At 39.3% G+C, this 17,460-nt stretch overlaps 1 protein-coding gene across 5 annotated transcripts in view; it reads left to right on the top strand.

Moving 5' to 3' along the window:
* depdc5 (DEP domain containing 5, GATOR1 subcomplex subunit) overlaps positions 1–17,460 on the top strand; it is a 64,423-nt gene that overhangs the window by 42,340 nt on the left and 4,623 nt on the right. For 3 of the 5 annotated variants that reach the window (XM_017697265.2, XM_017697266.2, XM_017697267.2), the window contains 10 exons: positions 1,944–2,006; positions 3,986–4,101; positions 4,212–4,286; positions 5,935–6,067; positions 6,945–7,050; positions 8,074–8,313; positions 14,017–14,186; positions 14,845–15,016; positions 15,602–15,662; positions 15,748–15,830. In XM_017697265.2, coding sequence (XP_017552754.1) covers positions 1,944–2,006; positions 3,986–4,101; positions 4,212–4,286; positions 5,935–6,067; positions 6,945–7,050; positions 8,074–8,313; positions 14,017–14,186; positions 14,845–15,016; positions 15,602–15,662; positions 15,748–15,830 — 1,219 coding nt within the window. The remainder of the gene's footprint in view (positions 1–1,943; positions 2,007–3,985; positions 4,102–4,211; positions 4,287–5,934; positions 6,068–6,944; positions 7,051–8,073; positions 8,314–14,016; positions 14,187–14,844; positions 15,017–15,601; positions 15,663–15,747; positions 15,831–17,460) is intronic. The other 2 variants (XM_017697268.2, XM_037547250.1) reach the window with 2 other exon arrangements.

The raw sequence follows: 17,460 nt of genomic DNA on the forward strand, positions 1-17,460 counted from the left end.
AGACAACTGGATCCCTCATAATAACCAATCTAAAGTGTCTAATTTTGCTAAAAAGCCATTTTTATGGCTAGTTTAACTTATTGGCTGATAGCTGATATGAAACAGTACTGCACTGTTCTGTGCTCATTCATAAAAATGTCAAAAATGTAAATTTACTCAATGTACAATTGTTGTTGTTGCAGCTGCAAGCGTTACCAAAGACAGTGGACACCCACGGGTACAGTCCTTTTAGTACCAAACTAGATCTGGGAGTTGATCGAAAAAAAAAATGGATTCCTCAGCTCCAGGTCTTCAAAGCTTTGGACATAGATAGCCTAGCTGTATTATGCTTAGGTCAGACGTTCTTCCTTGAACTTAATGGAAAAAACAAAAGTAACATTTTGTCATTGCTTGGCTTAAAACTGCAGGATTGCAGGCCCAGTAAATGGGTAGATCAACTTTTTGATTATTCTTCTGTAATTTCTTTAATGTGTATACTGTTGTGTGGAGGGGGTTGCAAAATATTTTTAACCCCACAAAAGAGTCGCACCGTGAAAAGGTTTAGATGCAGTGGGTAGCAAAGTAAAATGTAAATTTTGTAATGAAAAATTGTCTTAACAATCAACCAACAGTGCCAGTACCAAAACATCTACTCACCTGAAGGAGACGGAAGGAGATTGAGATACAGATTAGCCAGCCCCTCGATAGTCAGCTGAGTTTGTTCAGCCCTCGTAAGCTCTAATTTTCAGTTCTTAAATTTCCTTTGCTAAGATCAAATAGAATTGGGCCCAATTCTATTTCTTATTTTTACCCCTACTCCTTGATTTCAAGTGTCACCTTGCCTATTGGAACTAAGTTAAAAGGAGTAGTGGTTGAAATCTTTTCTATGAAATAGGACCCTCAAATAAAAAGAACATTACTTCCTTAATAGGCTGCGAGGGCTGCTTTGTAGGTGACCCTGTAGTCTGCAGTGATAGCAGAGGAGGGTAAAGTTCAGCCTCAACCTCACTGCTGGGCTTTAGTTAAATTTATGGAAGCATATTCCTTCAAAGAGGGGGGATGACAATTATTTATTATCGCCCACTCCTAATTCTTCAGGGATATGAAGCCTAAGTCAGCAATGCCGCATTTAAGATTGAACAGGAAATTTAACTAGCTAGCTACAGAGACATTAGCATAGGCATGAAGAAAAGGACCAGCATGGAGAAGAGGACCATAATGTGCTGAATTACATTAAACCAAGATATAGTGGTTATAATATTTTTTTAACAGGGAAGATACGTTTCTTTTGTTGCCTTTGCCGCCATCTTTCCGGGTGTTCTTTTTTCCTGCATAACACTCAGTTTGGAGTGTGACTCTGAAAAAGCTCCATTTGGAAGGCCATGTAGCTCTAACACTTTGCCCTACAGGGGTCCCAGCAGGAATCGGGATGGGATAGTACTCTTTATTTTTTGCCAGATCTTCTCTATTTCTTCTCTATTTATTAGTTTTTGTAGTTGAATATGTCGTGTGGATTTGACTCCATTGATTCCCATGACTTAAACTGGGGTCAACTCTAAAATTTCTGGCTTGCATTACTGAGTTCCCCTTTTATTTATTTTTTTTCAGCCGTCCCTGCTGATATAAAGTTTTTTGATGTCTGAAACTGTACATGTGATGCTGGAAATATTTTCTAGGCTGTTAATTGCGTGTTATACCGTCAGTAAAAATAGGTGAAGTGGAGTGCACTTTCAGTTTTTTGTTTTCATCTTGCACCTCAGGGTTTCTGTAGATTCAGGTGTATTAGAGCAAACACTAAACTGTTCTGTGCTGGAGCTGTACAGACGGTGAGCTCAAGATAAATCACTTTCATTCCCTTCCAGCCATGTTCAACCTTCTGGGGTCCTTTCTCTCTTTCTTTCAATCTTGTCTCTTTCTTTCTGTCTCTCGCACTCTCTGGGACTTTTCCCTCTGAATGCTGACAGGATGCTGGCTTCATGTTGGATTTTATTCGTAGCCCTCGCTCCTCCTACCTCTCTCACTCTCAGGTCAGTAATCTGTCTCTCTGCCCCTTCCTTCCTTCTCTTCCATAGCCCAATTCCATTTCTTATTTTTACCACTACCCCTTGTTTTCAAGTGTCATTTTGCCCCTTGAAACTGAGTTACAAGGGTTAGTGGTTGAAATCTTCCCTATAAAGGAAGCCTCAAATAGAAAGAACATTACTTCATTATCAGGCTGCTAGCACTGCTCTGTAGATGACCCTGCCAGTCTGCAGTGATAGCAGAGGAGGGTGAAGTTCAGCAACCTCACTGCTGGGCTTTAGTTACATTCAGGGCATCATATGCCTTCAAAGAGGGGGGATGCGATAATTATTTACAATCACCCACCTCTGATTCTTCAGTGACATGAAGCTGAAGTCAGCTATTCACCAGCTGCTGCTTCAGATTTCATCGTTCCACCTTAAAAGAAACAGCAGTTACATTCTATGCATCACAGGCAAAAGAACTGCTGCACTAGTTAAGTGGGAACAGGAAGCTAGCCATCTATCATGACATCAGCATACTAGTGATTTCTTTTAAGCTTGTTATGGAGAAAATTACCTTAATGCATTGAAACAACATTAAACTTTAAGATGATACATTGGTTGTTGTCATATTTAACAGAGAAAATGTCCACATTTGTGGGTTTCTTTGCTCGCTTGTGCAGCCATCTTGCTGGTTTTTCTTTTGTTCCTCATAACACCTTCCATTTGGAGGACCATGTATCCCTAACACTTCGCCCTCCGCCTCTCATCAAGGATCAGGACACCCTACCCCTAGATGTGAAACGGAGGGCTAAGTGGTAGGGACAAGGGGTGAAATAGCATTGGGCCCATGTGTGCTGTGTGTGCATGTGCCTTGTCTATATATGTGTGTGTGTGTCTGCATGGTCTGGTTTTTACACGCAGTAGTGCCATATTAACTGGATTCTCCATGCATCTGCATTTTATGTCCAAAGGTTTATGTACAGTGTTTCTTTTGGAATGAAGAGTATAAGGGGAGTTTGCCTCCCTTTGCTGCATTAACAGCCTCTACTCTTCTGGAAAGACTTCATGTTAGATGTCACAGCATTGCTGTGAGAATTTGATTTCTGTCTGCCACAGGAGCATTAGTGAGATCAGGTACTGATCACAAATGCTGCACCAACTTAGGGCTGAAAATTTGGGGAAAATATCTAATTGCATTCTCTTAGACCAGTCCTGTGGCTGCAACTTAACGTATGACTGTTTTGTCTAAATTAAGATCCAGGCCTGTTTTTTGGCCAAAAAAGCCAGAATGTTAACTTGATTGTGGTTGGATTGTGGTTGCTTTGGATTGGTTTAACTCATGTATAGACATTTATTTGCTATTAGGTCAAATATTCCCCACTTTAAACATGTTCGCTATAATTAAAAAGACCACTTTCATGTTGTGATTTTCATATAAAAACTATTAATCTTTCAGACATAGTCATCCCATCACTCCTGAGAACATGGTTTCAATGCTTCACATCCCAAAGTTGGGGGGCTATATATTCCCCTCACCTTTGGCACTAGGCATGGTGATCTTATGCTCCAGAGCATCCCATTCTATTTTACAGTGTCTCTATAAAATCACCTCCCCCCATTTTATCAGCTCCACTTACCATATAGGACACAAAACCATGAGTCTGACATACCTTGAGTTTTTTAGGTTTTGACATAGTTTAAAAGTAACAGCTTTACATTGTGCAAAAATTCACTGACACTTTATAAATATGTTTATTGACACAATGACAATATAGCATACTTTTTATTTTTCCCCCAAAGTACAGTGGTGCTGAGGTGTGGAAATCATTGGTGCTTATCCATAATGCATGCATGTTCCACTTGCGTAGTGAAATAGATGGCCTTTAACACACCTATGCATTTTCTTGCATGTAATTACAATGTGAGTTTTTTGGTACCAAACATGTAACATAATATTGGTGTAATGAAAGTATATCTGTCTCTCTGATTGACTCCTGAAGATCCCCACCGAGCCTCTGACAGCCAATCCTGCTGATTCTGGGTTAATGGACAAAGGAGGAAACCAACTGGGATCAGGCACAGGAGAGGCAGCCTCAGGCACTGCTACTGACTCAGGGTAAACAGGGAGAAGAGATCAATAAGGAGAAAATTATGAATAGAATTGTATATTTAGTTACTAGGTTTAATGACTGCTAATAATTGTGAATCTGAATCATCTTTCTGCAGAGGTCAGCAAGGCAGTCTGAGTCTGTCATCATCCTCCACACTGCTGGAGATCCTGGAGGCCATCAGACACCCAACGTAAGAGTCTTTGTGTGTAAAAGAAACTTTCCCATCACAGCAAATTCTCACACTTCTTTACAGAACCAGTAGAACTTCCAGACTAGCCCTGTATATCCTCTTTATAATAGAAGGCTGTAACAAAAATGAAATTCCAAACAGCCATATCCTGCACAGATCTTATTGAATTGAACCAGCACTGGAAACAGAAAAAATGTGCAAAGCAGGGGGCTGTACATTGAGAGGCATGTAAACTATATTTCCAAAAAAGTTGTGCCACTGTGCAAAATGTAAATAAAAACTAAATTCAGTGATGTGTGAAAATAATTTAAACACTGTTTCATTGGAAATAGTACAAAGAGCTGAGGAGACTGACTGTTGCAGTTTTGAAAGTGAAATTTTTTTCCCATTTTTGCTTATCATAGGATTTTAGCTGCTCAGCAGTTCAGCATCTCCTTTGTTGTATTTTTTAATGTGCCAAATGTTTTCAGTGGATGAAAGGTCTGGACTGCAGTCTGGTCAGTTTAGCATCTACATTCTACATGCAGAATGTAGTTTGACATTGTCTTGCTGAAATAAGCAAGGCCTTCCCTGTAAAAGACTGGATGGTAGCGTATGTTGCCAAAACATGTATATATCCTTCAGCATTAATGGTGCCTTCAAAGATGTGCACATCACCCATGCCCTGTGCGCTAATGCACCCCTATACTATCATGAATACTGGCTTTTGAACTGTGCACTGGTAACAAGCTGAGTGGTCTTTATCCCGGAGGACTCAGTGTGCATGATTTCCAAAAAGAAATTCAAATGTTGATTCACCGGACCACAGGACACTTTTCCACTTCACACTAGTCCATTTTAAATGAGCTCAAGCCCAGAGAAGCTGGCAGCATTCCTGGATCCTGTTTGTATATGGTTTCTTTTTTCTCGTTTTAGAGTTTTAATTAGCATTTGTGGATGCAGCGACAAACTGTTTTCTTAGACAGTGATTTTCAGATTTCTGATTTTCAGAGCCCATGCAGTTCCTTCCACTACAGAATTGTGTCTGTTTTTAATGCAGTGCTGCCTGAGGGCCCAAAGATCACAGCCAGCAAATACTGTTTTTTTTGGCCTTGTCCCTTATATACAGATATTTCTCCAGATTTTCTGAATCTTTTAATGATATTATGTACTGTAGTTGATGAAAAGCAAAAGTTCTTTGCTATTTTATGTTGAGAAACATTATTCTTGAATTGTTGAATTGTTTGATCATACAGTCTTTCACGGAGTGGTGAACCTCCCTTCATCTTTACTTCTAACAGACTCAGCCTCTCTAGGTTGCTCATTTTATACCCAATCATGTTACTGACCTGTTGCCAATTAACCATCAGGTGTTTTTTTAATCATTACACAACTTTAACAGGCTTTTGTCGACCCCATCCGAACTTTTTTGGAAGGTAATGGCACCAAATTCAAAATGGGTATATATTTTTCAAAAATCAAATTAATTTTCTTAGTTTTAACATTTAATTTGATGTTTTTGAAGCATTTTCAGTGTAGTATAAGGTTTAAATTATTTGTACATCATTGCATTTTGTTTTTATTTACATTTTACGCACAAATGGATGGCATAAAAGACAAATAGTGCAAAAACACATGGTCTATGTTTGTGTTTGTGTGTTATATACAGAACTGGCGTGCAGCTGCTGCCGGAGCAGAAGGGGCTTCCACCCAACTGCTTCATCAGTGCTGAGGTGGTTCACTGGTTGATGAACACAGTAGAGAATGTGGCCACTCAGGGCATCGCTGTGGAGATCATGCAGGTAAACATCAGCAGCTCATAGCAGAATTCAAATGTGTATAATTTGTGTGCACATCTGTATGTGTGTGTGTGTGTGTGTGTGTGTGTGTGTGTGTGTGTGTGTGTGTGTACTGACCAGCCACTTCAAGTACATCTCGTTTCCACACTCTTTGTCCATTTTATTAGCTCGACTGACCATATAGGAGCACTTAGTCCTACAGTTACTGACTGTAGTCCGTCTGTTTCTCTGCTCCTGCAACTCCAGTAGTACTGCTGTATCTGATCTACTCATATCAGCCCAACACACAGTAACACGCCACTGTGCGATTAACACCACCCAAATTATACTTGCCCTGCAATGGTCCTGTGGGGGTCCTGACCATTAAAGAACAGGGTGAAAGGGGACTAACAAACTATGCACAAAAGCAAATAGACTACAGTCTGTAATTGTAGAACTGCAAAGTGTTCCTATGTGGAGCTGATTAAATGAGTGTAGTAATAGAGCTGAGTGATACAATGAGTGTAGCTGATAAAGTGAGTGTAGATGCAGGGAGGTGTTTACTTGTTCTTGTATTTATGTATAAGTTAACTTTTTGACAAAACATTAAAAAGACTATTGTCACAGAAAATGGATGCAGTTTCTCAATTTGTTGATTGTTTATGTGTTTAACTAAAACACTTTGGTATATGCCTGTCTGTTTGCCCTGTGATGGACTGGGACCTGTCCATGGTGTTCCCTGCCTTCCACCCAATGACTGCTGGGATCAGTACAGCTGCCCCCTCAACCCAGCGGATTAGTGTGTGTGTGTGTGTGTGTTTGTGTGTGTGTGTGTGTGTGTGTGTGTGTGTGTGTGTGTGTGTGTAAAACACTTTGCTCTGTGTTCATGGTGTTTGTGTAGAAAATGCTGGATGAAGGCCTAATAGCTCACGCATCTGGAGAAGCCATGCGCACCTTCGTCTATGGCTTCTACTTCTACAAGATCGTGGACAAAGAGAGTGAGAAAGGTGAGACTCCTGGTCCAAATGTAGTCATTCAGCTAAGACATGTTTAGTGTCTGAAGTTTTACAAGGCTAATGGAAGCTTTGGCCTGATTCACACGTACTGTGTAAGCTTGACGTGAGCGATGCGGAACGTTATGCTTTTTATTTTGGCGCCCATGCAGCGGTGAAGCAGCGCGATTTTCGGAGAATAGGGCCAGTGCTGATTTTTTTTCTGCATGCTGCCCGTCACGCAGCAAAATACATTGAAATTGAAAATTTCTGACAATTATATTGCAATGAAAATCATATACAAACGTTTTTAGATTTCATTTAATTCATGACAAAATACTAGTACATCCTGTGCTGCACACAGATTTCCCTGTTGGTCTAAAACTTTTGCCTAATCACAAGTCAGAATGCTGTCAAGGATAAACAAATATATCATGCAGTTTCATAAATTAAAATTATTTATCATTTTTTATTGAGTAGAGTGACTGATATGACCATTTTCCATCTGTAAACAGGAATGTATGTATAACTTTCTTGCTGCTTCGCTCTGCAACATGTAACATGAGTGAATTAGGCCTTATACCTTAACAGTTAGCATGGTGCTGACTGCATGCCTGAATCATCACACACCTCAGACTGTGTGGAGTTGTTCAGTAATTTCTAATAGACTTGCTTATGTGGTTTTTGACACTGTATGACGCATTGTTATCTTTAAACATGCACAAAGGTATGTTGCATAGCTCAAGCAGTCATAGCATCTGTCTTAAAGCCTTGTCTGTATTTTGTATAGATAGAAAAGACTTGGACTAGTAAAGAAAACTTCTGGCTACAGCATCTTGAACATTGAATCCATTAGGAAGTATAAAATTGTGTAAATTTGATATTTTTTTTTTTGAGGTTGCAGCTTCAAAACTGTTGGTTCCAACAGTAAGGTCATGCATGACCATGTATAGTAGAGATTGCACTAATAATGTAGTATACATTCATCCTACAGCGCAGAATTCCTCTCACTAACACTCTTCACACGTTCTCTCTCAGGTCCTGCTGCTCAGCTGCCTCCAGGTGGCGCTGGTGTGTGGTCAACAGCGGCGCTGGAAGACTTTGCGCTGTTCCAGAGGAAGTGGTTCGAGGTGGCGTTTGTGCTGGAGGAGCGACGGCCGTGTGACCTGCCTGCGTTCTTGTTGCCCTGGCTGCCCAGCCGACCTGCATCATACGCAAGTAGGCACAGCTCCTTCAGCCGCAGCTTCGGAGGACGCAGCCAGGCCGCCGCCCTGCTAGGTACACACAGCCTGCCCCGCCCTGAGAGCTACACAGGCCCCGCCTCCAGCCTGCTAGCATGACATGCCCCATTAGGACATAAACGTGACTAAACACAAGTATGCATATACCGATGTTTCCATAAAGCTTTTGTTTTATACCAGTCGTGAGTGAAAACATCATGGGAGTATTCCCTATGCTTCCCCAGCATGCTGCACTTACAAAGTTGAAAATAGACTTTAAGTGAACAACCATGTTTTTTTTGCTTTGCACTTGGGGCTGGATTCACAAAAGTGACTTAAGAATGAGAATCTTCATAAAAGTGTTTTTCTTCCCATTCTTACTGAAGGAAGAGTGAAGAATTATTATTCCTTCAAAAACTTACTTTTCTCTTAAGAATGATTGTATAAATATTTAATTTAAAATTCATAACAAACCTCACATTACTTATCATAATCTGTAAAATGTGACATAAGAAAATAACAGATTTTTATAAGAGAATTTTGAAAACTTTGAAAGCTCTTAAGATCTAGAAGAGGCCCTTTTTTCAGGAAAATTTTTGTGAATCCACTATATACCTTTTTAAAAAGGATTTTTTGTAATTCCTAGAACATTTTCTATTTATTTATGTATTTATGTATTTATTTTTGGTAATTTATCAGTTTCAGAGTCGTTAATGAATCAGAACAATGAGTTTTCAGCGATACTGTAATCTGCAAGTTGCAAATGACACCCTACCGTAGTCATTACATTTTAAAATATGTTATAATGCAATGCAAGCACAAAATGCATTGTGAACATAGTCGGTAATTAGGAAGACCAAACACTTTGGTTCTCAGATCAGCTGACGACTCCCCTTGATCTTTCATAATTTCTTTTTGGTATGCATTCCTCGCCTGTTGGCATGTATTGTTTTTGTAACTATCAGAATAATCTGGTTTTACAGACTTTATACTGTCGCCCCTTTGAGTGCTGAGATGTGTAACCACCACAGTAACATAATAACGCATATCGGATTGGTGTACAGTGGGACGATCAGCTGTGTGTTGCAGTTTGCATACTTGTGTGAGGTGTGTTTCTGACCTTATGGTCATGGAGGACTGTGAAAAGGGGAAGACTGTTGTTACACAGAGTCCAAAAACTGCTTTATTGAACTAAACCATACTGATGCAAAATCCATCTCTAACTGTAAGAAGGCTGCCACAATAATTAGAGGCATTCACCATAATGCATGTATAATAATGTCATTAAAGCCACAGGCAGCGATTAGCAAACTTTTTTTTTTTTTTTTTGGTTATCCTTTGTGGTACATTGCACCATTTTAGACACTTGTAGCATGTTGTCATGGACCAAGCCAGATCTACTTGTTTGTGTGTTGTGATCCAAGAGGCATTAGCATTCCATTTAATTACCCTACTAAAACAGTGCAAACTGGACGCATAATTTATAGTGTGGAGCAACAGGATTAGGTGTAGGGCTTTCACTGTTACTTGATTAAAATTGAATATTCAGTCTGAAAATGAATCAGTTTAAATGTACGTTCTCAATTAATTGGCTTAACAATTAGCAATTTGAGTTTGATTGCATTTTCTTATAAACAGTGACATATAAAGTAAAGCATATGCCTGTTGCAAACATAATGTTTAACTGTTGAGCTGGCCTATGCAGTATTAAACTCTGTGTTGGAACACTTGTACTAGCGAAACATTGAAATTCCAATAGAAGTGCCATTTGGGCATTTTTTTTGTCACATAATGCTTTTATCTATGAAGGCTTTCTTTCCATCTTTTCAATGAACAATTCTGAAAGAGTATATTGTTCAGTCCCTTTTCACTCAATCGTCATAATAGCTATATTACTTGATTTCTCTTATCAATAGTAACAGCCATAATTAGGTGTGTGGGGTTAGTCATCCTGGTCATTGATTAGTCTAGCCGTGGTGTTGCCAAGGCAACTGGACTTGCGGTAAAGTCATAAAGGCACTTCACTGCTCATCTGAGGGGTCTTTTCAGTTCAGATGATTTAAAATGACTGTGAAAATAGGGATTAAAATCTCTGTGTTCGAGAATTGTACAAGTGGTTAAAATATTAAGCATAGTCGCTTTGATTTAGTGCTATTATATAGTCAGACATTTGTTATAGCTTTTTATAAATATGTATAAAAATTCACTCATGTAGAAAACTGAATGTTAAGGACGGTCCTATCGTTTTTGTTGATTTTAAATTCCTGGCTGTGGCTTTGAGACAGATCCTCTGCGTGTATTAGCACATGACCGACTCCATAAAACTTCTGAATAACATTAACTGAGTTGTATGCAAAAGTTTATGTACCCCTGTTCAAATGCTGTGTTTTGTTGAATGAACACATCCTCTACAGAGAACACCCTTCTGCACATTTTAGTACACAGTTACTGCCTCTTTACTGAATCTAACACATTGGGAGGGAAATTTTATATTTTTTTTCCCCCGATATGTTAAACTGAAATATTTGTTCTCTGTAGAGGACGTTTTCACTTATTTTCGCTTAAAAAATCAACAGAACATGCAATTTGACCAGGGGTCTTTACACTTTTGCACACTCCAAACTGTACAATGTAGCTGTACTCCAAGACTCCAGACTTTTAACATGAGTAAATAAGAGTGGTTTAATGTAAAATGCTTAATTGCAGGGAAACTTACTGAGTCACATTTCTTTACAGTGGTGATGATAGGAACCAGGGGTCACCACGACTACAACACAAATATAACCATTTTATTTACCATCCAAAACCACTAGTGAACCTATGTCCATTCATAATAAATGGATTTTAAAAAGCCTTAAAACAATGTCTCAGTCGCCAGGCATTGTATTTGTAACCACTTTATGTGATACTTTCAGTGAGGGAGCTTTTAGAGATGGATGTCTGGTTCCTATGTCCAACACTGAACAATTCTGACTCTGTACATTTCTCTAGAACAGAGCATTTCACACCAAACCACTCTAATATTTTGTCTTGACCATTTTATTAGTAAAACCTGCAAACAAATGTGTAGAATTCCACTTTAACATGTGCATCATCATCTGGACTCATGTGTGACTCAGCTTCCTCTTCCAGTCCTCCAGGGCTGCATGCTGTGAGTAGTTGTTGAGTAGTCTGTAGAGTAGCCCTCTCACTGACCCCTCCTCTAAGCAGTTAGCATGTAGACCTGTCCTAGGCTGATGGTCAGAGAGTCTTTGTTACATAATCTGGCATGCAGCACACGTGAGCATGTTTGATATCACACGGTATGTCTCAGACATTTGACATTTAAAGACTTTATTGGTATCATCTCACGGTGTGGCATGCAGTAAACATAATAGACTACAGCTGTCACAATGCTAGAGTTTTGATACTGGTACAGAGTGTGTTGCCACAGTTCTCAATACCAAATGATGTAATTAAAAAGTGAAGACAATTATCAATATTTTTCTGTTAATAGCATGATTTGTAGGTGCTACTGTTGCATTTATTTGATATGTAAAGAACATGATCTATCAAAGCTGAAAATTCACATATATATATATATATATATATATATATATATATATATATATATATATATATATATATATATATATATAAAGGACAACATGACTTATAAGCTCAAAAAGTGCTGATTAACAAAATGCTTCAAAAAGGTAAAACTCCACATTATGATACCTAACTAAGTGGGCAGAGCTGATGAATGACCCAAGAAGAACATGGTCACTTTCCTGCATCATGGTCAGAGAATCTTTATCCTTTTGTCTGGCATGCACCATACGTGAACATAACTGATATCTCACAGAGTTTGGCATCAAAGTTTTTATTGGCATCATCTCATACAGCGTGGTGTGCTGTAAACTTTTAATGCCTCCGTTATCTGCAGTCTGCAGCGGGCTTTAGTTTCTCTACAGTTTATGCCCCTCTGTCCTTACCCTTGTTCAATAGAGCCGATGGATTGTCAACCAATGGTGTAATCAAGCACAATCTACTCTGGTGTGTCAGAGTCTATTAAAGAAATACACTGGCCCATCTTATGATTTTATTTTAGTGATTTTATCATGATTAAGTGGAATAACACAAACACAGCTTTGAATGGATTATAGCTTTTATAAAACAGTGACAAAATACAGTATGAGAAAATGATAAAATACACCATTGTTCAATGGATAATTGTAAGTATTACAAATAATAACCACAGTAAACAAGTGTTCAGCCTGTGTAGTTTGTCAACAGTAGCAACATATGACAGAGACTATTGCAGGAACAGTAAATGGTTTCTAATAACTTCAAGAGAAATTCAACCAATTTTTAAAAAGTTCTGCATACTTTAGTGCTTAAACAGTCTCTCAGAGTGGTTTAGTGTGAAATACTCCTTTCTAGACAAACTTAGATTTTTTTTACAGTGGTGGTGATAGGAACCAGGAACACAAATATAACCATTGTGTTTACTATCCAAAAGCACCACTGAACCTAGATGTGACTTCTGAGGTTTGTATGGAATGTTGTTGATGATAAAACAGTGATAAATCTGAATAAAATCAGGCAGCGTATGAGGTACTAAATCACCACCACTGTAAATGAACAATGAACCATTTCACATTGAACTGCTCAAACTACTTTCTTTATAACTTACTCATTTACTCATTGTCAAACTTTTGGAGAAATGGGTGGATTTCCCTATAATACAGAAGTCACATGATGTCAGTCAATTGCGAATGGCTCAGCCAATCAGATTTTAGAACCAGAACACCCTGTTTTGTAATAGTAAGTGCTGTGGCAGTGTGGAACCCTTCAAACCGGTAACGTCTCCTCTCTCCACTAGTGCACAGGCTAGTGTTCTTATTGCCCTGTTGAGGCTGTAGCTCCAGAGGCCTGTGTGTGTGTGGGGCTGTAGTGTGTAACACGCTGTGGTCTGGTAGTGTTGGCTGCAGACTCGACACGCTCTCTTTCAGCTTCTCGCTCTCGCAGCTGGACGCCCTAATTTTCCCACAGTGCGGCCCAAGACTGACCGTCACGAAGCTTTTCTGCTTCACCCTCGTCTTCCTCACTTTTGCTCACTCGGCTTTTAGCGTTTCCCTGCCAGCATGAGCTAATTTTGCTTATTTACGTACTTCAGCATCATATCTTTTAGCATTATGTATTGCTGGTATAATGTATTTCTGTTGTTATGTATTCCTGGTATTGTGTTTTTGTTTTTAGCATTATGTATTTGCATTTTTAGCATCTTGTTAATTAGGATTATGCCTTCTTAGGCATCCTGTCTGTCATCATAGGTTGATTAGAAACTCAGTAGAAGACTTTTAGAGAGTGGTAACAGTGTGGTAGCCCTAATGAGAGCGAACGTGTGCCATGTTATAGGTTTTAATGTATTGTTATATACAACCTGTTGATAGACAGTCATATTTCAATTGTTTTTTAGCACCATGTTATCGACTGTTTTTTTTTTTCTGCTACTGTGAGTAACATCAGTCTTTCAAAATTCAGCTAACATTACTCAACATGAGAAAGGTTCCAGGAGTCACAAACTAACTACTAAACTGACATCATCCCATTTATCCATTTATCATATACTTCTTTCTACCACTTCTTTCTCTCTTATTCATCCTATTCCTTTCCTTATCATTTAATTTTTCTGTCATCCATCCATCCATCCATCCATCTCTCTCTCTTTTTCTCTCTTTCTCTTTCTCTCTCTGTCTCTCTCCCCTCCACCCACCAGCTGCTACAGTTCCAGAGCAGAAGACGGTGACTCTGGACGTTGATGTTAATAACCGCAGTGATCGCACCGAATGGTGTAGCTGTTATTATCACGGCAACTTCTCACTCAACTCAGCCTTCGAGATAAAGCTCCACTGGATGGCCGTCACTGCGGCTGTGCTGTTTGAGATGGTCAGTATGTGCTGTGTAAATAGGTTTCGCTGTATTAATGCATAGATATTAAAATCTGTTGCTATTCTATTCAGACAAATAGAATAAAGTTAAGATCTTATTAAATAAGTGTCCATAATGAAGTTCTAATAAACTTTAATGTAGAGAATTAAGTTTTAATAAAATCAATATCAAGAGGTTCTAAAGAAATTAATATCCACAGTAAAGTTCTAATAAAGTTAACTCTCAGATTAAAGTTCTAATAAAATGAATGTCCCAAATTACGCTCTAATCAAATTAATATCCAGAGTGAAGTTAATGACTAATTATTTTCATTTCCACAGTGAAGTTGAACATACAGAATTTCAAAAACTTCTCAAAATGTGTGTGTATGTATGTATGTATGTATGTATGTGTATGTATATATATATATATATATATATATATATATATATATATATATATATATATATATATATATAAATAAAATACAATGTGTCATAAAACCTAATTATATTTTATGACCATTGGAATGGTGGTGTAACAGTATTACAGTAACATCATTCTACATGTGCAGAATTAACAGTAGGTAATAGGTGTAGTTTAGGTGTTTCCTGTAAGCAGGTTAAAGAATTTGAGAAGGTGTAACAGTGACCTCTGACCTGGGATGTTTTCTCAGGTGCAAGGTTGGCACAGGAAGGCGGCATCATGTGGCTTCCTGCTGGTGCCTGTTCTTGAGGTGCCTTTTGCGTTGCCCTCATACTTGTACGGAGATCCATTCAGAGCGCAACTCTTCATCCCACTCAATATCCAGATCCTGCTGAGGGAATCCAGTGACAGCCTGTTCGATGGTCAGCACAAGAGCCACTATAGTGATACAAAGAGCACCTAAACCTTAAAAGTCTACAGTTATTACTATTTGGCTATATGTTAAATTGTATCACATAATTATTTACATGCAATCACATAATTGCTGATGTTAATTCAAGGGTATCATTGCCATGATGATCCTGGATAGATTTGCTAATATTGATTCCTTTATTTCCATATTCAGTGTTAGTCAAAGATTATTGTTTAAGTAAAGTAATCCAGGATCAATATAAGGATGGTGGTCCAGAATCAGTATTAGTAAGTCTAACCAGGATCAATGTGAAGATAATAGTCCTTAATCAGAATTAGTAAATCTATCCAGGATCCATATGAAGATGATAGTCTGGAATCAGTATATCTATCCAGGATCAGTATAAAGATGGTGGTCCAGAATCATGTATAAATGATGTAGTTACATTTAGCTGTCAATTATAAACCTCAAAACAAGCCATGTAAATGCAGACAAAGCTAATATAATAAGCTGTGCAGAAAAATGGAGATTATTGACAGATTTTCTTCTTGTGTTATTCCTGAACGAGACTGATATTGCAATGTGCCTCCATCAGGGTTTGAACCGGAGACGTACTGGGACAGGATGCAGCTTTTCCAGGAGGCCATTCTCTACAGGTGGACTGCACAAAAGAAAATGACAGAAAGTGGTCAGATCATTTGTGTACTGTATTTCTGAAACAATCCTCTTTTGCTTTGTCAGGTTTGGGTTTGTTCAAGATAAGTTTTCTGCTTCAGCCTTCAACTTCCCTGCTGAGAACAAGCCTCAGTACATCCACGTTACAGGTATATGAAACGATGCAGGTATATGAAGAGATGCAGAATGAAAGAAAAACTTCTCACTTGCAAAAGTTTGGGCACTTCTCGTCGAGTTGCATGTTGTGTTGATTTTCTAAGTGTAAATAACACATTCTCTGTAGAGAACACATAAAGAAAACACTGCACATTTTAATGCTTCATTTACTGTTTATTTGCTAAATTTAACATAATGGGGACTGAAAAACACCAAAATGTGGTCTGTATAAACGTTATGGCACATTTTTATATTTTGTTTTATTTTATATTTTGTATAGTCAAGAGATGAAAAGAAATTGTGCCATATTTCTTTTGAGGATCAATATAACGATGAGGATGGTCCCGAATCATTATTAGTTAATCTATCTAAGTACTGTTTATTTGTTGAATTTAACATAATGGGGACAAAAAAACACAAAAATTTGGTCTGTCAAATGTGCAAATGTTATCTCTATTTTCTCTTTTTTTCTAACTTACCTTTTTAGAAAATCAACAAAAGAAGCCATGATCAGGGCTGTTCAAACTTTAGTACATAGCTGTACATAATGTTTTTGACGTATAATTATATAGAAATATAACTAACCTCTGACAGCTGGGATAGGCTCCAGCTCCCCCTGCGACCCAGAAGGAGAAGTAGCTTAGAAGGTGTGGGTGTGTGTGTGGGTGTGTGTGGGTGTGTGTGTGGATGTGTGTGGGGGTGGGTGTGGGTGTGGGGGTGGGTGTGGGGGTGTGGGTGTATAACTAACCTCTCCTTTAAACAAATAGCAAAAAAAAAAATAAAAAAACCCACCAAGAAAAGCTTTAAAAAGTCCAAAATAAAAGTAACAAATATAGATACCCCTCTCCTTGGATCACCACCTTATCGTGGTGGAGGGGTTTGCGTGCTTGAATGATCTTAGGAGCTATGTTGTCTGGAGCAAAAGCTCCTGGTAGGGTCTCCCATGGCAAACTGGTCCTAGGTGACAAAGTGTGATCCATAATAACCCCTATGAAGACACAAAAACAGGACTTGTGTACCCTGCCCGGAACAGGGTTACCGGGGCCCCACCCTGGAGCCAGGCCTGGGGGAGGGGCTCGCCAGCGAGCGTCTGGTGGCCGGGCATTTACTCATGGTGCCCGGCCGGGCCCAGCCCGAAGGAGTTACATGAGTCCCCCCTCCCATCGACCCACCACCAATGGGAGGGGCAGTAGTAGGGGTTCGGTGCGTTGTGGATCGGGCAGTGTCCGAAGGCGTGGGCCTTGGCGTTCTGATCCTCGGTTGCTGAAACTGGCTTTTGGAACTTGGAACGTTACCTCACTTGCAGGGAAGGAGCCTGAGTTGGTGCGCGAGGTTGAGAGATACCGGCTAGATATAGTCGGGCTCACCTCAACACACAGCTTGGGCTCTGGGTCCAATCTCCTTGAGAGGGGCTGGACTTTATTCTTTTCTGGAGTTGCCCATGGTGAGAGGCGGCGGGCAGGTGTGGGCTTTCTTATAGCCCCTCGACTCGCTGCCTGTATGTTGGGGTTTTCTCCGGTGGACGAGAGGGTAGCTTCCCTACGCCTTCGGGTTGGGGAACAGGTCCTGACTGTTGTCTGTGCTTATGCACCGAACAGCAGTTCAGAGTACCCAGCCTTCTTA

This window comes from Pygocentrus nattereri, chromosome 18 (assembly GCF_015220715.1).
Source record: "Pygocentrus nattereri isolate fPygNat1 chromosome 18, fPygNat1.pri, whole genome shotgun sequence".
NCBI classification, from domain to species: domain Eukaryota; kingdom Metazoa; phylum Chordata; class Actinopteri; order Characiformes; family Serrasalmidae; genus Pygocentrus; species Pygocentrus nattereri.